Raw genomic sequence first — 21,230 nt, forward strand, 5'->3', positions numbered from 1 at the left:
GCAAGCACCCTCACCTAGCCAAAGGCACAAGTGATCGAAGCACTGTGATAACAGTGAAGGATATGGTTACAGTGAGGCTCATAGTGGTTCACCAAGCAGGGTTAACCAACAGGCCGTAACAACCTAGAGCATACAAGAAGGCTGTGGTAATGTCCTTCAACCTCGAAGCGGAGTTTTGACAGTCACTGGCAATGAAGGCCGCTGTTAGCCTCATCGCCATAAAACATACACGCCATTGTGGTCACACAGTCAGAGGAAACACACTAGTGGGCTGTTGTGACACTAATATTAGAGAAAAAAAATTGGACAACAGGACAGACAATTACACATATGACCCAAGGACAAACTGGCAAACAGACAGCTGTGGTACTGATATGATGTACCATTCTTTCACAGATCCTATTGAAACAATAACAGGCTGGACCAATAAACCATGAAAAGCTGCAAACTACTAAACTCTACGTACTGTGGGGGATCATTGAAGAGTGACATATCCTCTGTGGCACAGAGAACAAACAAACAAAAAAAGCAGATTCAAATACACCGAGGAGCTACACTGGGAGTCGACACCTTCCTTTAAAGCCATGAATTAGTACACAAACATACAGATAGACTTTTTAAATCCTTTTTAAATGTGAGCTGAAAAGTGTGGAGTACAAAGGAAGCTGCCTTCGTCCATTACTGTTACTTGCCTTAAATAAGGCCAAGATTTCTACGTATGCAGATGACTCAACACTATATGTCCGAATTTAAAAAGAATGAAAGAGTTTTGAATTTGGGGCTGCAATCATCAAATAACTGTGTAAGGACCAATAATTTGGTCCAAATACAAACTGCATAATATTTGGTCCAATTAGAAAGAATTTACTTTTAAAGCTATACATAAATGGCATGCTTCACAATTCCACAAGAACTGATATCATCTCATCTCAAATCCAGTTCCACGTGAAGCTTCTGGATGTCAGAAATACTCACCAATTCACTAAATATGTATTAACCCAATGAAGTTATATAGTAGGGAGGAACTAATAAGCTTGGGGGTGAGAACCAGAAAAAAACAAAACAAACAACAACAATAAAAAAAACGCAGGGAAGTCTACAAGTATCACCAGGAATACTGTGAGCTGGAATGTTTTCACTGGATTTGTCGACAAGAAGAATATAAACTGTTGAAGCACTAAACTGAAAACAACTCAAAGCTCAAAAAATAAAAATGCTAGTCTCAACATAAATGGAGAGTTGACACACACACACACACACACACACACTGACTCTTATTAGCCAAAGGCAGCTCAGCCAGCCATCCAGACACATAGATCTTTGTCAACTTAGCAGGGGGGTTATGAAAATTATTCTGCAGTGTTCGTTTCTCTGCAGGTCAACATCACAGGTTGGCTGAAGCTAAAGGCGAGAAAAGGTAAAAATCATTCTCAGGTCTGGGTGAACTGAACAAGGGAGAGAAAAAAGAAGAAGAACAAGAAAGTACTAGTAAATAGCTGGGAGAGTGGAACAGAGGCAGGGAGAGAATTGGAGAAAGATAAAGACAAAATAAGACAGAGATTGGACACAGAGAGGAGAAGGGAGCGGAGGGAGCAGAGAGGACAGACAAGACCAGAGGAAGTGACAGAGGTGCGGGGAGAATACGGTAAAGATGGGCAGATGTTAAAGGGAGACAAACAACAAAGCATGGCGTCTCTGAGACTGAACAACAAAACAGCGGAGTGGTGGAAAAAAACAGAACGAGATGGGAGAGGGGTGGAGGAGGAAGAAACGAGTGGGCTTTCATCAGTCTGTCTGTGCGTGCGTCCTGGCACGTGTTCATATGAAAAAACAGACATCTCCTCCTGCTACCACACAGGGGAGGTAGATATAATGTCTAACTTTTGAGTATGGGTAGCAGACACCTCCCAGACACAGGCTCCAAACTCTGTGGCTGCTGTGATCAGCCAAAAGGAGACGGCAGGGGATGCTGTGGGTGGAACTCAGGAAGCCCTGGGAGACATGGGGAACATCTAGACTGCAGTTGCATTGTCTGCTGGGGCTACACAAACACACGGGGTCCAAATGGTACGTGCAGAATGATTGTGTAATGCACATGGTTGTACCTCAAAAGGAACCTTTCAACACTACATGGTCAGATCTATATGGACAACTCATCATCACACCCATTAGGTATCAATGCAGATGCCGTTCCAAAAACAACATGCTGCCGTAACACGCTACACTTCTGTTTTCAGACTTCCCCACCAGACTGCAGAACGTGACTTCTAGGATTGGCTTCTAGGATTTGACTCTGAACATATCTCCATTTTATACCAAAGAAAGCTGGTAAAGTCACAGTTCTGTGCAGGCTAGTTTAGTTCTCCATGGTTAACTAGGTAAACTATTCCCTTAGGGTCCCAATTTTCTCTTTCGACATGTCAAATGTTCTAGAAGTTCTTGCCATAAAGACAAAAAATAAATATGGTTGCATCAAAGGAATATTTTCACCCATGTGCTTTTCCTTATTGCCTATCATATTGACGCTGTTACAATGACAGTGTAACAGTGTTACCCTCCTCTAAGCTTTATGAGGTCTGCAAAAGAACAAAACCTCTGGACCAAAATGTTAGAATTCAGCCAGCTCCAAATGCTCCTTTTTTCTATTCTTTGATCAGTATGATGTCATAATGTGGGGCTATCCGTATCAGGGTCATCTCATGGAAGAAAAAAAAAGCTCTGTGAGCACAGGGAACATAATTTCTCTTGGTTGCAGGAGGCAGCGGATCAAGAGAAAGTTGCCTTAAAGTTGAAACTGCTTGTTTCTGACAGCAGATGAGCTGCCAACCATGTCACAAAACATCACCACACTGCATGTTTAATGTGACAGACTGCGTCTCAGACTAGAATCAAACCAGCAAACTTACTTGCCAAGCAAAAGTGTTAACCACTACAGTATGAAGGTCCCTACATGTTCTACTTGGTCAAAGTAATACCTGAAATTGCTAAAGTAACTTTGAGGAACACAAGATGCAAAAATGTGCAAATATCAGGATTTGTTTTTCCTCTGTGTCCATTCAATATGTGAATTTTTGGTTGGAGGAAAAAAAACAAACAACAGAAGACAATGCCGCTTTTTTGCTGTTAACGTATGTTATCACATACTTTAGTCCACAATCACTGGGATTTCTTGAACTTTTTCCAGTTCTCACACTCTTTACTTATCTACAATCAAAATTTCAACTGAAATGAATTAAGAAATCTTCCTACTTGAAACCAGGTGGAAAACTAAACAGAAAAAAAATGATTTCAAACACTGATAAGTAACCATTGTGAGAACCTATTTCACACCTCACCAAGAGAACCACATACTTTAAAAAGAAAGAGAAACAAAACCTGAGTAGACCTGCTAGAATGTGAATTAAAACAAGGACCATCTTCAAAAGACAAACAGCCTCCTCCTCTCATGTGTAATTACACCCCGTCTGTTTGTAATAACTCAGTTTAATCTGCACCGTCCCCCCCACACGTCCGCCTGCAAATCATAACTGGTTTCCATTTTGGAAAAAGATGGCTTCTCAACACCAGCATATGCTTGCGTGGCATTTTATTCTGCTATGACTCACTGTCATACTGGCTGTCTCTCTGCTGAGATGGACTGTCTCTCTCACTCTCTATTTTTGTTTCTCCTCTCTCTCTCATTATGTCTGTCTCTTCTCTTCTTTCCGTCACCCTCCTCTTACACTCCTCAAGCCTGTATTTACCCATGTGTTCCTGTCCTCTTTTAATCCGTCTATGCTTTCCTTTTCATCACTTATCGCTCTCCTCCTCTTCTGTCTCTTTCAGCCTCCTCTCTGTATCCCACCTCTTCCCAGTCTATTCTCTCTCTCTATCTATATATACACTTTTGTCATCATTTCTGCCTCCCTCTCTCGTATCCCACCTCCTCTATGTGTCCTACCTTCCCTCCCACTTTTTCCTCCTTTCCCACTCCCTCCGACTCACAGATGAAGGGGTGTAAACATGTCTTCCACATGCGGTCTCATTGTGCCAAGCCAACAGAGCAAAACAACCACGCTTAAGTTGCTCAATAGGCTTCACCATATGACTAGCGCCTCCTCCCTCCTTTGCTCCTATTTCTTTTCTTCACCCCCCCTTGGATTGAGATGCTTAACAACCATGAAGCAATGCCTAGCAGGCAGGATTAGGCAGGAGCGATAGACGGAAAAGAGGAAGGAAGAGAGAGTTAGAGACCAGAAAGAAAGATAAAGTCGGTGAAAGTGAGACAGGAATAACGAGAAGTGAGAGACAGAGGGAAGTGAAGGGGGTGGGAGGGGGATATGAGGTGGAAAAAAAAAAAAAGCAAGATTAATGAAAGTTTCGGGTGGAAAAAAAAGTCGTATCAAAAAAAAAGTTTTTTTTCCACCCTCACTGGAACACTTGCCCATGACCGCAGGGTGAACTTCGGTGCGGTGCTGAGCAACAGCTGCCGACAACAGAGGAAACTACAAAAAAAGAAAAGATGCTGCAGAAGAAGTAGAGGCAGGGAGGCTGGCGTAGCGCATTGTAGGGAGAGTGCAGCGTAGACCCATTCTCTAGCTAATGGTGGTGGTGGTTTGGAGATGGGCACGATGTTTTAGTCTTGTTGTGGGGGGAATTTGGGTATAAATAGACCCAAGGCTACAGGGGTAGGGGTGAGATGGGGAAGGTGGGGAGAACGAAGCGATTCAAACAGAGGGGAAGATAGTTATGTGTGGAGAGCAGCTCGTGTCTTGCTAAAAGGAAATAAAACAGCGGTCCTCTGAGCAAAAGACCAAGCCAAGATGCTGCAGCGTTATAGTGCAGCCATACCTCAGTGGCTCGCAGCTTCACTTTACTCACATCGGAGAAGGAACGGCAAGAAGTTAAAGGCTCACTTCATCACACACCGAGCGTTTCTTCTTCAGTCATGTGTTTATACACCACTCTGTTTTTAATCATCTATTAATCTCTGGCTCTCTTTCACAGCATGTCTGTGACCTGTCTTCCTCCCCTCACCCCCAACCAGTCACGGCACATGGCCACCCGTACCCGAGCCTCGTTCCGTCTGAGGTTTCTTCCTGTTGAAACTGAGTTTTTCCTTCCCACAGTCGCCAAAGTGCTTGCTCCTAGGGGGTCATATGATTGTTCGGTTTTTCTCTGTATCCATTATTGTAGGATCTACTGTACAATATAAAGCGCCTTGAGGCGACTGTTGTTGTGATTTGGCGCTATATAAATAAAACTGAATTGAATTATAGAGGGTGGTATGATTATTGGGGTTTCTCTGCATTACTGTGGGGTCTTGTTGTTGTGATTTGGTATTATATAAATAAAAATGATTTACGAAAAGTCTCAGAGATGGACACTTTCAAAACTGGACATATTTTGGGTTGGGGGAAGACAGCCGATTCCATTTTGGATATGGGTTTTAACGTCCGTATAAGCTAACAAATATATGGTGTAGAACACATTCACATTTTTAGCTCACACGGTCATCTTTGTTGTTAAAATAAAGATTCCCTGCAGGACACCATACGGACAAGAGTCATACTATCAGTCTCAATCGTGATGCATCCCGTTTGTGACAGCGGGACCTGTGATCATGACTGGAAAGTTTGTCTTTGTAGTTGAACAGGACCAACAACATGGCCACAAACTCACTGTCAGTGAAAGCAGACGATCATTCAATTTAACTGAACCTCTTGAACCATTGTGGAGACCTCATGGTTCAATAGATGTCAGCCAGACTCATGCAGTTTGTGATTATACATTTCTGTCTGCGGTGATAAGGAACAATAGCTTACTGACAAACTGGAAATCTCTATCCATATTTGACAAGCAAATATGGACCCAAATACAGGTAAGAAGTGTACAGAATCACTGCGATCTCTGGTAGATGTAATGGTATAGAGTACAACAGATCATTGTGCATTGTGTGATTCATCACACATTAGTAAAACTTAGACAACTAACTTTAACTTTATTCAATCCACAGGTTCTATACTGGACTTGGCAGCTTACGTGCGTACGTTGGTGGGGCAGGTTGTAAACTATTTGCCCCTCCATGAGCTAAAGTGCTCCCAATGGCATCCTGCCTGGCAGCTCCACCACCAGAGTGTGTTTTTGTGGACAGTTTAATAAGACACACATTGTAAAGTGCACAGTTGAATATACAAGTGCAGACCATTTATCATTTTAATATTAAGACAGCATTCTTTCTAAAGCAAAACAGTTTGAATCTAACTGCCTCCTTGTGTGTGTTTTCATGTGTGGCTCTACTGATGAGAGAATGGATTGATTCAGCTGAGGTCAGGCATACCAAATGGAATAAAGTGCTCCTCTCGTGTGCTTTATGAAATAAAATTCACTTTCTAGAGTCAATACAGAACACAGCAGAGCAATACAGACTCGGCAACCCCCCCGCCCCCACCCCATCTCTTTTTCGTCTTCTTCCCTCTTTTCACTTCTGTCTTGCGTTCTCCTTTCTTTCCTCCCACCCACACCACCCTCTTTTCTCTCTCTCTTCTTTCTCTGTGCTGAAGCACCACTTGGGGAGTTCAGCTCAAGGCGAATATTGGAAAATGAAAAGAACCTCCTGACTCGTCGAGGTAAAACTCTTTTGGGCGACACAAAGACTGAGTGTAACCAAAGATACCAACAACTTAGCAACTCCCACTCACAAGACACACTTTTATATCTTTGTGTAACCTTTCAGCACTGCTTATGGTAGTGGCTTTCCCTGGGTGGGGGGCAAAAGTCAGATGGAGATTGCTATGACGTTCTGCATCGCCCAAGTCTTTGGACAGCTTTGAGGTTTCCAAGTACAGTCTTGTTTCTTTTTAGAATCTGCAGTATACTCCAGATAAAAACTGGGAGAAAATAATCTATCGCCGGATGGAGATGCAGTATGACTATGTATGACAAAGAAAACTGCTGAGAGGGCATGCCTGCCTAAGGACTAACACGCATATAGACACACTCTTTACTCCAGCACAGACATTCAACCACACTAGCAGACATTTTCTCTAGCAACAGTCCAATGCTCACATATTAATGGGGGGGATACAGTCCCACCCACCAGCTCACACACACATACAGACGCAATTCATCATGGGAAGCAAGTTTCTTATGAAGAACCATAAACTCTTCCCATTAGGATTCTTATCTTGTGAAAATATAATAGCTGTAAATGAGCAGCCTGAGGTGCTCAAACTGGTCGGGGACTACGGGTTTATGGAAAGAATCGTTATTACAGCTACAAAAGCACCGAGTCTTCCCACCAGTTTAAGACATTAGAAGGTGTAGCTTTGAAGGATCTCGTTTAAAAGACAAAAGAAACGAGTCTCGTGATAATGGGGAGAATTCTTGCCAGGTACCCTTTATGAATCCTTGCCCGGTGCAGACCTTGGTGTAGGTGATCAGCCAGGTTAATCTGGCAGACAGATGGGGTGGGCTGTAGGGAAAGCAGGGGCCATGTACTGCGATAGTGCTGGGACGGCGCTGGGCTGGGCCAAGCCGGATGCTGTGACTATGACCTATATTAATAATTCACACACACAGGATTTCCATGCTGCACAGAGCAGGATCCCTAATCATCGTTAGCACGGCTAGCCAGGAGACACGTTAGCTTCCAGTTATATGCCAAGAATGAAAAAGAGAGAAAGTGTGCCACGTGTCTAAATTAAACCTATAACCTCCACCTACAGGGAATTCAAAGGAATAGATTTGTGTGGTCAGTGTGCAAAATTCAAAACGTGAACACAAATGGCCCCTTAAAATCCGAGTGTAATACTTTCAGTTGGTCTACATGATATATTTATCTTCTTGGCTGATCTATTATTTCCATGACAACCGGTTTCAGCATGAACACCAACTAGTTATTTTCACATCAGTTTAAGTTTGATAGGAGCATCTTTATAAATCAGCACTGGAGATAATGCTCACAAATGCCTGTTCTGTCAGTGGAAGGGCTTTGATATTAATAGGTAAGGTGTGGGCACTCGTGGAGCTGTGTGTTCCAGCACAGAGGTCTATTCAACACCTGGTCTGCATAGCGTGTTCCTCTGTATTTTTCTTGCTCTTCCCTATCTGTCGTTAATAAAAAAAACAAAAAAAAAACAAACAAAAACAAAAACACAACAAGTCTTTCTTAAAGCTCAAACAGGAATTTGCAGGGGACTATTTTCAAGGCAAATTCATCTACATTTGGAGTTCCAGCGTGCATTTCATGCAGTGCGAGTGTATGCAGGAATAAATGATCCGCCCCTTTCCTCGAGGAAAACCAAAATACATCCTATATGTCTACATAAGCTTGCAGGCTAGACTGCAAATGGAAACAGATGATGCTGCTAAGAAAACTTAGTTATCAAGACAATGGAAGTCGAAAACACTTTGCATGACAAGCATCAGATACATCTGGGACCTCCAGCGAGCCTGCACGGAGGGAGGGGAGGAAATGATGAAGAGAGAGAGGGAGAGAAACTGAGAAATGCTGTGTTATGGCTGGGGGTTGGGAGTCAGAGAGGTATGGCAGGCCAGACTAGACACTCTCCATCTCCCTCTGACCCCCTGTCTGAGTCTGTGGCTGTGTTAGCCAGTGAGCAAGTGTCCCCCCGCCCTCTCCCCAGCCACACAATAGAACAGGCCCTGTGCCTGATTGGGGTCAGCTGGTGGCTGCCGAGGGGGAGAAGCAGAGGAGGAGGAGGCGGGGGTGCTAGGTATCAGACACCGCTGTCTGACTTGTGTGTCTGGACTGAGAGAAAAGGGACCAAAAATCAGACAGCCCTCTGAATCGCTAATGAAGAGCAGAGGAGCACAGAAGCAGTGAGGGAGGAGAGGAGGACGCAGAGAAGGATCTGGGCAACCAGAGGCTTCTTTTTTTTGTCTCCCACACACATCCTGTACCACTTAACTCCCGGCTGGGAGGTTAAACTGGGTTAAAATGTTAAAAAATAAAAAATGAAGTGAAACACCCCACAGACATCACTTGCGCAAAAGAGATTCTTGAGTTGTAAGAAAGTACAGCTGTGTGATCTGTGGATCTATCATGGACCATCAAGTTAATACCAACTACTAACATACATACAGAAAAAGGAACAGTCACATTTACGTAACTACAGAGATTTTTCTATCCCTTTCTTTCTTCTCCATTTCATCTTTTGTTTCCCAGTCTTCCATAATCTTTAGAATTTCCTGTGATAAGGTCAGATCCATGGGCCTTATTAGGGCACAGCCAGTGGCCCAGCTGGCACAGGCTGTGGATTTACCCCCAGGCAGATCAGTGGGATACGTTACAGACAGCGAAGCTGAGGGCGAACAAGAGTGTTTGAGAGTACGCCCAAGACTTCTCTGAACACGCTGGTCACGAATATGTCTCAATAACAGGAATCTGTAGTTACTGGCACATACTAGCAACAGTGTCAACAAAAACCAAAAACCACCCACCCCCCCAACACAAACACAAAAAAACAACAACATGTGATTTAGAGGCTTATTAAAAGACATAATGGGTCATTTAAAAATGAGATCATAAAACAACATCGACCATCACAGGGATAATGGTCAACATGGGTGCACACAGAACTCTAACTGCACTAACTGCCTCTCTGTTCCTCCAAGAACCTTATAAAAATAATACAATCTTTTAAAATAAGATAATAATGGATTAACTGAAAAACAGTCAGGACACCTCCTGGCGTTCTTCACATTGTGGCTAAACAGAGGTATATGTTGCACTGAGCCAAACCCCGGTGGTGCTAAACAACATGCTGCAACACTCGCCAATTACTACATATGACAACTGTTGTATTCAGGCAATTAAAAGCAAAAAAAAAAAAAAAGACCTACTTATGGTCACAGAAGGAGCCCCTTCACTCACACAATCAGTGTCTTGCTGCGGTAGAAAATGTCAACTTTTGGGTGTGTGAGTACACAGGCGTGTTAGATGTCCCTCTAAAACCAAAATATACCTATTGTACTGAAATCTATATGGATGTCAAATTCCCTGCCAAAACAATGCGAATGCTGACACCTGACAGGAAGTGTCAGACTTTTTAAAGTAGGAGTGAAGGACAGAAGACCCTCTGGAACCGTCGGCAGCCTCCCATCTGAGCTGTGTCTACCTACCATTCAGCCATTAAAACGACAGTTTTAAGAAAACTGACAGTAAGGTGAATGTCTAAGTACAAACAAGGAGCTCATTTTTTGACAAATGTTTTTCCATGGGACTTTTCTGATGTTTGTTTGTGGACAGCTTGGTATTCTTACCTGTATTTGTCTGATTATCATGTATTGCTAACATCAGGTTAGAAAGGCCGAAAGTCATCAGCACTGCACAGAGTTTAACTTGTTAACTGTGCAAAAATCACAGCTCAATTTTTTTTTAGGACAAATGGCAACAAATGCAACAGGTGAGACGTCAAGAACTCTTTGAATAACAGAATGATTCAACGTTAGCAAGTTTTTAGGAAGCTTAATAACTCTGTTTTAGACATATCATTATGAAAAATGGATGTCTGACTTTGTGACTCAGATCCATCCTTGAGACACCCTCAACCAGGCAGGAGCACCAACCAGCACATAAAACTAATGTAAGCAGCCGTGTTGACACACAAACTTTGGACACCTAAGAGAATCGATGTGGGTATAATTATTTGCCATATTTATATTTATCACCATTTAACCAGCCTTCAGACAGCTCTTTCTGACAATATTGCAGTATAATCCACCAGACTTCACTGACGAAAGCAGTCATTTCAATTCGACTGCTGCCTCAGTTTGGTTTAGTCCCTGACCTCAGAGCAAAGAGAGTTTGAATTACTACATGGATGTAAACCATACTCTGTATTTTTCTTCTGTACAGCAAAAGCTTTAAACAACTTTTTCCCCCTACGTATGTAGGAGTGCTCCTTGACACACGTAGAAAATATACAAAATGCTGCTTTATGCATCATCTTCTTCATCACAGATTAAAGTTCCAAATACATTAGCTAAACTTCAAAGAGCATGATGCAAAACACCACGTTGTACAGCTGTCAGCCCTTTTATTTTTATAATAGCTGAAACAGCATATATCCTGTCGAGGTCTTCCCTTCTGTTACAGACTATTTGAATATCAGGGAGTTATGAAAAAGCTAGGTTTTCTTTGTGATCATAAAAATGGTCGACCATGCATATCTGTCTTGCAGAAGAACTTTGTAAATGTTGTCTGAAGCACTAAAGTTCCCATAGTAAGTGTAGAGGCCTCAACTCCCCCCCCCCCCACACACACACACACACTGGTGCCACCTCTGTGGAAACTTCAGCATGTAAGCCTCTCAGAATCCAAGGAAAACCCTGCAAACCACTTGAAGAGACATGTCATTACTCCACTGTCTGGGTGTTCCTGCTCACATAAACAAACGGATTACCCAAAATCTGACAAACAGCGGGTGGCACAGCATTTCAGTTGATGTTTTTTTTCCTTTCTTTTTTTTTTTTCTTTAAATTTCAAGGCGGTAATCGCCACTTTGTTTCAAGTAAGGAGAGGAGACGAGATGTGCAGTCAGACATGGTTTCACAAAGGCTAATAGACATGCCAACCATCTCGTTTGTCTCGATGCTGGGAAAAACAGACCTGCAGCATGAGGGGGAAAAGGGGGCTACTGTCTGCCAGTGTGTGTCTGGAGTGCAGCGTCTTGTTTGACTGTAATAGGTCCCCGTTCGTGCCCGTAGACCTGGAGTCATAAGACACGCAGCAGACAGCAGGGCTGATTCATTCACCGAGCTCTTTAGCATCTCAGACAGTCGAACTGTGTGTAAATAGATGCTGACAGAGACAGCAGACTACTAACCGACCCCACCCCCACCACCACACACACTTGATGGATGGTCTGTCTTCAAACACACTACGACTACTAATCTGCCCTAGTCCCAAGGGCATTTTGGGAACTAGGGGAGGAGGTCTGGAGTGTGTGTATACGTGTGTTGGGGGTGCAGAAACTAGACACAAAGGGCGTCCCAGCAGCCAGCAACTAACTTGTGAAAGGAGCAGCGAAGGTGCTGCTGGGACGAGTGGAAGGAGGAAGTCGAGGATTGACCTTTTCAGCAGCTTTGGGCTGGGGAGGTTGCCTCCTGAACTTGACCTGTTCAGCTGAAGAAAGACAAGCTGCAGCTCCAGGGCTGCATTTTCCAGTGTCTGGAGCGTCAAGGGTTGTCAGTTTGATTCCAAAACCACAGGGTTACAGAGTCGGGAGATAAGAATGTTGTTGAGCGTGGTCAAGCTGATTTAAGGCCGAAAACTGCAGAAAACAAACCAAAAAAAGCAAAGCAAAAAAAAAAGCGTAACAAATCATACCCCTGCTGCGCTAACATGACATATTAAATATTTTATAACATGGACTCTAACAAGAGGCTCTGTAACGTGGAGACCGAGACGCTCAACCCAAACAAACAAGAGCTGTCACACGTCAGCGACAAAGCTGCTTTCCATACCGCTGTAGCGCACTGCAAACAATCAAACTTGCTTTTAAAAAAAAAAAAAAAAAAAAAAAATTGCTGTTCGTAATATTCATGCCATGTTTGTAAAACAGTGTGCTAGGACAGCGGTCCCCAAACCCCGGGCCTCGGACCGGTACCGGTCCGTGAGAGTTGAGGCTCAGGTGTGAAATGTATGGTTTTCAGGGTTTTTATCGGTTTTCAGCGTTATTTTGTTATCGTTTTTATCGTTAACTCTGTTTTCCTGGGTCTTTTCACGTGTGTTATGAATAAATCTTTTTTCGGTACCGGTACTAGTTTTATTTTGTTGTATTTATCCGCGACACCTTAAAGGCCGGTCCGTGAAAATATTGTCGGGCATAAACCGGTCCGTGGCGCAAAAAAGGTTGGGGACCGCTGTGCTAGGAAACCAATGAATGCTAACAACCTGAAAGGGGACTTACTTCTAAAAAACAACAAGCTAAAAGTGAGTAAAAAACAAAACCCAGTTCTAACTCCAACACTAGGTGAGTGACCTGGTGGCAGTTAAGAGACTTCAACAGAGTGTTGAAAAAAAAAAAAAAACAATATTAGTGCCATCTCTATTAGTTTATACTCTGCTAATATATTATCCTGATTACTATTCTAAGTCTAATTCAAGTCCAATTCAAATTCAGTGAAAGATGCACATTATAGCCAGTTATCACAAAAGACAAAGAGCTGCAAATCCTTTTACGTGAGATGCTGCAAAAAAAAAAAAAAATAGCTTCCTGCAGATTTATATTATATGACATATAAATATATAAATTTTGACTAATGCTCAAGCAATTGGTCAAACCTACATCAAACGTCTTTACATTTTCACAGCGGCTTTGCCCGAAGGTGAGCTAATGTTACTCTCAGGTCTGCTGGTGTGTCTGGAGATCAGCTCTGTGGTGTAGAAACTGGGTCTGGGGACCCCTCGTCACCAGCTCTGTACCAAAAGACAAGGAGCTCTTTCTTAACGCCTGCAAGTTGAGCACTGCTGTTCTACTGCTACACCCCTCAGCTCAGGAGAGGTGGCAGACTAAATAAGTCCCCATTGAGAGACACTTACCAAGTGCAGAAATTCCCTGTGAAATTAATTACAAGAGCAGTGATCGCAAAATAAATCTGTTTGTGGGGGGGGTCTTTTTTTTTTTTTTTTAATGCTGTTGTTTGGTTGTCCTCGCCACTCCCCTCCCCAAGGTCCCTGACTTTCTATGTTAGAATTCATTAATAACATGCCTAAAAAAATAAAAAATAAAAAAAATAAACTAATTCCAAATCAAAAACACCTCTACAAACAAACCCCCCCATAAAACAAAAAAACCCTAACCCCAAACACACAACAAAGAGCTTAGTGAGAGATTGGATTGGCTGTCTGGCTGCAGACTGCAGGGTAAATATTGGCTGAGCCTGAGAGTGCCTGTCTGTGTGCGTGTCTGTGTGTATATATCTGTAAATGTGTGCGTGCGTGTGCCCATGTGTACATTTTTGCGTGTGCGTTTGAGGGAGAGTCAACAAGTAGCCGTGTGTGTGTTTGGCCTGAGGTAGTTGACAGATGACCCCGCTGCCACCTACACACTAACACCACTCACACACAGGATTACAGATCAGGCCATTTACATCCGTCTGGCTGGCTTGCCCCCGCTGCAGGCTAACTGTTACATACACACAGCGCAGACGGTCACTTAAGTCTCCGATACAGGGACCAGGACATTCCCCAGAGACAGATGTGTGTTTGTGCGTGCTTCTTAAGAACCAGGAGGATGATTCTAGGAATATTCTACACAAGGGTTTGTATTTTGTATTTTGAGTTTTATTTTCGACACATTTGGTCGCAATATAGTTACTGTGTACTGTATAAGCCAGGCTAAAGGATCGATAATTGCGACGCAATTGCTTTTTCAGTCCAAACATAAGAAAGACTGTTAGGTACAGGCTCACAATCATCTATTGGTCCCCGGCATCTCCTCAACCAATGACATCACTCAGGTTTGGAAAAACAAGGAAGCTACAACTGGTTGTATTGTGGCGTCTGCCATGTTACTCGGTCAACTCATTATCATGCTTGCGTCTGACTCTTACCTAATTGAATGATGCTAGGGGTGCAACAATACTCGTATCAATATTGAACTGTTCGATACAGTGCTTTTGGTTCGGTACGCATATGTATCAAACGATACAAAATGTTTTATTTATTTTATCAACTTTTCTTCTGACGATGCTGTCTGTGTTGAGCGCTCAGTGGATCTGCGTTCGACTGATCTGCCTAGGCTGCACTGTCGAGTGCAGATCCACTGAGCGCAGCGCAAGCTAGCAAGACAGAAGCTAAGCTCGTTGCAACATGGCAACTGCCTCAACGCTACCCGAAATTGAACCTCCCCCACCCTCATTCAGATCTGGCGTTTGGAACTATTTTGGGTTTCATGTGAAGTATGACCCTGATGGTAAGCGCGTCATGGACAAAAGTAAAACAGTATGTTGGATGTGCCACGCAATGCTCAATTGGTGGGAACTAGTGCGTTAGCGCAGTGAGCTTGTTAACGTGTTGACGCCGTCCAGCCCCACGCACGGGGCGATCTGCGGTAACTCGTTAACGGAGATTTGCTGCGTTATGGCGTTAATGTCATTTTAACGAGATTAACGCTGACAGCACTAGTGGGAACACAATGAATATGACTGCACATTTACTCCGACATCATCCTAGTGCAAAGACAAGTGGAAGCAGACAAAAACAACAAGCACGCATGCTACAAACTTTACCCGAGTCATTAGCACATGATTCTCCTTATGGGGACCTGATATGTTTAATATGCTGCTGAGAATATAGCCCAGAAGAAGCGTATAGTATAGCTTTTATTTTGGAAAGAGACATTTCTCTGTAATAAACTCTCTTTTCCAAAGATGAGGGATTTCTCGATCAGATTTATTTATTTATTTTTATTATTTTGTTGTTTCAGCAACATTAAATTTAAAAACTGTTCTTTTGAGTTAAAATATATTTATAATTTTAATAAATGACAAATTAAAAAGGCATGAACATTTTTTTTGTATCGAAAAAATATCGAAAGTATTGAACCGAACCGTGAATTTTGTGTATCGTTGCACCCCTAATGATGCCATTATGCAGCAGCTGATCTGCAGCCTTGTCCCAAAATACAATCTTACTTTTCTAATCAGTTTTCCTGATTTAACCATTTTCAATCCAGATTACAGAACCAACCACTGCATTACTATTGAGACATTTCCCAAGGTTTTGTAGAAACACGGTTTGCACTAGGTTCAAGTAGAATGATCTAAGGCAGCTGACATATAGTATTTCCCCTGATAATAGCAGTAAGAGACAATATCTGATTAAATGACTTAAGAGTGTAATATGTTTGCCGAACACATGTTTGCAGTGTGACCCTGCAGGGACGACACCTTCAAAAGAAAAGGTGAGCCACTATCCAGTTAAAGCTTTTATCTCTCAGCCTCTTTAGCCGGGCAGCTAACTGTAGGTTAAAGCTAAAGGATGCGCAATGACTGGTGCTGCTGTGTGAAAACAGAACTTTAAAATACCATGCCTACTATACGAGATAAATGCACCACACAATGAATCCAAGCACAGCAACAGCTAGGAGACTAACACTTGTTAAGAGGTCTCTGCCTTTCAAATCCTACATGTGAATCCCAGTGTAGGCTGAGGTTCGGTTCCTGGCCATGACACACTGTCTGCGCTGTGATCCCTCTATGTTCCAAGTCCCTTTCAATTTTCCTCCTCGTCTGAATGAAAGAGGAAACACACCAGTGAGACGCCTGCTCCGCTTTATAAAAAAGGGGAGAGAGAGGAAAAAAAAGAAAAGAGGCAGACTGTAGCTCTTTTCTGCAGCCAGAGAAATCATCAAAGCATGAGCTGCATTATTCAGCCTTGCCGAGTCTGCATGACAACACAGCCGACAAACAAGAGCTCTTTTCAAACCAGACGGCCACTACAGTAGAACACAGCTATTTCAAACCACTTGTGAATGGAGCTCCCTCCGACTAGTGAGACATTAAGACGAGAAGAAATGCACTGAAAATACCAGGCCAGCATTTATTCAAAGTTGTGTGAACCCACAATGCAGTTTGTTTGCTAGTTTAATACTTTGCAAGTGTCAATCAGAGCAACCATTCCACTTTTTCCCTCCTCTTGCTGCACTGCTCAGTCTGAGACAGTCCTCCTGGATTATCTAATTAGGCTCCGTGCTGTACCAGTCGATCTGTGCGTGCACCACTTCATGCCTGACTATGTGCTTTTCCTGGCTAGCAGTACCATGATGCCACAGAAAAACGAATGGAGGAACACCAGTCCGTCTGCCAGATAAGCGCACAGGCGCGCACACACACACTTACTTCTTGGTTGCAATGTGGCGTCAGCACAACCACACTCTGCTGCCAAATCTGAATCTAATATCCTGTGTTCACCTCATGTTGCCCGGCCCTGGCCTCGACCCCAGTGGAAATTACACATCAGTGTAACTCTGTCTGTCCTTCTGTCCGTACGTCTGTAGCTTGTCTGCGTGTCTGTCTGTCAATATATCTGCCTGTCTGGCTCTCCCGCATCTCTGTTTATATCTCTGTCGGTACTTGCCTGGCTGCCTGGTTGTGAATCTACCCGCCTTGTCTGCTATGTGCCCGTCTCCTGTTTATTTGTCTTCCTCTGTCTGTCTGTAGACCTGTCACACTGCATGGATACACTCACTGTGCGTCTGGCTGTCCTCTGGTGTCTCTACATGTCTGCCTGCTGTGCTTTTTTTTTTGCTTTTTTCCTGAATGCTCAGTCATAAAGAGGAACATCTGCAGTGGATCTAGCAGGCAGCAGCATTAGAGCAGAGCTGATAATGATAGTTTCTCTTTGGGCCGCTCAGAAGGCAGACAGACATAACATACCATTCAAGCGTTTCCTGTCTGTGCTGACAGGCAAATTATTTAACCCTCTGTGGTGAGCTCCGAGAGCATTTGCACAGCCAGGCAGCCCTATAGGGTCATACAGTGCCACTGTAAAACAAACTTCAAGTGAGAAAGAAATACTACTTCTGGAAAACGCAGTAGATTATTAAAAGCTTTTTTAGTACTAAGCTGGAAGTACACACATATTGATATTTCTTAATAAGCTAACTGTTGAGTATTACAGTGTAACCGATTAATAGTAATGGGCACCTAAGAGCTTAAACGTACGCCAACGCCTGACATAAGCACTAAAAAGTCCACACGGTGTGGTAGAAACACACTTTAAGTCAAATACAGACAATAAAAGGAGGTTATAAATACCACTAAGTGCTATGAGGTCACCATAAACTTTCTGCTGGACAGCGCAGACATGCTGAAAGTCCATACAGAAGAATTATCGGTTTCCTCTAAGGTATTTAGAGCGGCCCACAGCGAGTTAATAGCAGAACTGTTTAACCGTGTTGGATGAAGACTAAGTCTGATTTGTTGTGCTTCTGTTGCCACACTGGAGAGTGCACATAAAACGGATTAGGCACTAAAGTCTGTCTGTCGGTAGGTTTTTAAGGTCAGGAGAACTCGTAAGAGGAGCAGCTAATGTTACTCACATATCTCCATTCCCTGTGGCTGGGAAGCGGTGCAGTTGCAGGAGCAGGTGACATTGGAGTTGCCGGGGCCGCCAGGAGCCGTTAGGTTTTGCATGGGGCTGGGCAGACCGGGACACCGCTCCGGGGAGAGAGCCGCCGCCGCCGCCGCCAGCGTCGGGGCCCCCCGACGGGAAAACAACGAAAAACTTCCAGGCAGCAGCAGCAGCAGAGTCTGCCGCTACAAGTAACTCCCGACAGTTTCGCTTTAATTATCCCACGGCTTTTCTCACGCCATAATTCTCTCGGAGCGGCTCGGTGAGAGAATCACTGGGAGAGCTGGGGACGAGCCATTGCCTGTGGCTAATGCATTGTACGGCTTTTTCCGTTCCTTCCTCCGTCGCTGAGAGCAGCTGTCTTTACCCTACTACAGCTCGGCAGACACGGCGTCCTCAAGCCACGCCCGTAAACTGACAGAATGCCGCAGCGGCCTATCAGAGAGCTTCAGGGGAGGGACAGCGACGGGGTGGTGGGGGGTAGGGGAGGGAGGAGCCGCTGCCTTCAGGAGCGCTAAGAAATATCACTACCCTGACTTTAGCCAGCTAGGGGGAAAAAGCAACAAAATAAACGTAGTCCCACACCCTGTATGTAAAATTGACACTAAATCCAACAAATCTTCTAATTAATGACCATCAAATGCATTCACATTCCCACATTTTAATATGACAATGAATTGTAAGAGGAGCACTTGAAGGCAGCAATGGGCAGAGGATGGGACAGCGGCTGTACTTTATGGTAGTGTGCACGCGTGTCTGGGTTGCAGGGGGCAGGCCGCACATTGGTGAGACTGAAAGGGGTGGCTGACCTGACTTAGAAATCTAGCAGACGGGTCGTGGTTGACAATGGCTGTAAGAGAAAGGAGTTGGGGGGAGAGAGGAGGGCTGGACCTGGTAGGTCTGGTGTGTTATTTGGGGAGGGTGGGGGAAGCGCTTCGAGTTTCACTCCCTTGTTATGGCCGGCCACAGCCAATATAGTCGGCTCTTTAAAGGGGCTAACCTTGAGGTGACCCCCCCAAGCTAGTCTTGTGGTTCAGGGCCACATGTGCAGCAGAGAGGCAAACCCCCGCCCCCAGCACATCCCTGCTTAATCTAACCAACAGTGCAGCCATTTCATCCAACACACAAACACACACATACATAGGGTTGCCAACCGTCCCTTAAAAAACGGAATCGTCCCGTATTTAGAAACAAAAGCACACGTCCCGTATTGAGCTAATAAGGGACGCACTTTGTCCCGTAATACAGTGAGAATCAAAAGTAGTCTATAAATGTTTATGGAATTAACACTTTGTTTGAAAACATAATTCCCAGCCCCTCTCCTGCTTTGTGACCAATGAGCTGACAGCACACTTATGACAATTCGAGTATAACAATTCAGATTACCGCTCATCTCATTGGTCGAGGAAAGGTCGCTTACAGAGAAAATACCGGAAGACAACAGATGACCACAACAAGAAGCATGGCCAACAGGGAAACAAACGCCGACACTGCGGTGCAAGTCTCGGATGACAGTACACCTAAAGCTGGGCAGACACTGTGCGATTTTTTCAGTCGCGTTATTCAGCTCCTGCTCAAACTGCACAATTGACTCGCAGGGGTTAAAAGTTGGTAGGTCACGATGCAGGTCTCACACTATACCGCCCGATGCTCTGATGCGACCTGAGTGCTCACACTGTGCCTCCATAAAATGAAGGTTATAACAGAAAATCTGTCGCTCTCCCTCTCTGTCTTTCACTCACACAGACACGCACACCACCACCATCAACTTTGCTAAATTGCTAATGAAAAACATTGATCAGGCAGCTGTGACTGAGCAGCAGTGTCGATCCAACTATTTTCACGGTTGTTGTGGTCGTGATCATTTTGTGATGCCACATCGAAAAGGCTCGGATGAGCTTTCCAAAGTTCTCCAAGTTGTGCCTCCGTCGCTTGTGTCCAGATCACACGCTGCACAGCCGTGCTGCTCCGTCTTTTTCACGGCGTTTACGTGTTTGCGCGTGAGCAGTGAGCCCCTGTGGTGACACCCTCACGAGCGATTGATGATCGGGAGCTGGTCGTGAGGTGTTAATCACTTCTCGTTACCCCACGTATACTACACGACGCACGATGAAGGCCAAAATCGGTCCGATCACTCAAAAATCGTCTCAAAATGGGCCTAAAACCGCACAGTGTGAGCCCAGCATTAGAGCAGCAATGTTTGTTCCCCCTCAGAGAAAGGGAAGAATGGGAAAAGGAAAACACCTGGCTGGAAAAAGTTAATATGGGCATGTGCAATGAATATCAGCGCTATGTGGCCAGAAGTGTGATAATATAATTTATTTTGTGTAATAAACAACTGCAAGAATAGATGATTACAACAAATAGATCACTAATACATAAAAGTAATACATAGATGAATAATGATGATGAGTTATGATGCGTAATCATGGGAACAAGTGGGTTTACAAACAGGAGCAGCTGATTAGCATTAGAAAAGCTGAAATAATACCTCAACTGAAGCCAATTGTACTAAATGCACTAAATGTGCACTGTTACAAGAATGTTTTTCTTTCTATTGTTTTCTATTATTTTAAGTTAAGCAGGACAGAGTTCTTTTAAAGAAAGATTTACTTATATTCTCAAAAGTTAAGCATGACAGGCTTCTGTTTAAGAAGGAGACCTGTTTTACTGTGTTAATGTTGTCATTTTGAGCTAAAAATAAATGGCTAAATGATCATTTGTTTCACATGTGTTCATATCACAAAGAATACACATCTACTTAAATCAAATTCAAGTCAAATGGTTAAAAAAATAATTTCACACACAAAAAAAGAGCTAGAAAATTCACCACACTGGGAAGGGTGAAGACAACTGGGTCGCCCGGCCCTGGCCACGAGGTGTCCCTTATTTATTTTTCAGGGAGTTGGCAACCCTACACATACAGGATCTATAAATAAACCGAGCTGCTCAAATCTGAGAGGGGCTCTGAATGCCACTCTAGTCCAGGAGGTTCCCAAGCTAAGGTTCAGGGACCAAGCAAGGTCATCATAGAGCTTGCAAGTTTTTGACTTTATTTGTGCAGAGGATAAAACAAGTAGTAGGTTAATAGTCTCTTAGCTGGTCATATTAGATTCCTGAATTTGCAGGTGAATCTAAAGATACT

The 21,230-nt window shown here is 43.7% G+C and overlaps 1 protein-coding gene across 2 annotated transcripts in view; it reads right to left on the minus strand.

Moving 5' to 3' along the window:
• The window catches only part of LOC146622257 (low-density lipoprotein receptor class A domain-containing protein 4-like), a 286,730-nt gene that overhangs the window by 22,726 nt on the left and 242,774 nt on the right, over positions 1-21,230 (minus strand). Inside the window, exon 1 of one of the 2 annotated variants that reach the window (XM_085366125.1) lies at positions 18,054-19,391. The exons of the other annotated variant lie outside the window; for it this stretch is intronic. Within the exon in view, the coding sequence (XP_085222251.1) occupies positions 18,054-18,147 (94 nt within the window). The 5' untranslated portion in view covers positions 18,148-19,391. Of the gene's footprint in view, positions 1-18,053; positions 19,392-21,230 lie in introns of those variants that run through there. 2 annotated transcript variants of the gene reach the window in all.

The sequence above is a fragment of the Diplotaxodon limnothrissa genome, linkage group LG11 (genome assembly GCF_057381915.1).
Source record: "Diplotaxodon limnothrissa isolate DT_005_m linkage group LG11, D_limnothrissa_male_GT1.1, whole genome shotgun sequence".
NCBI lineage: Eukaryota > Metazoa > Chordata > Actinopteri > Cichliformes > Cichlidae > Diplotaxodon > Diplotaxodon limnothrissa.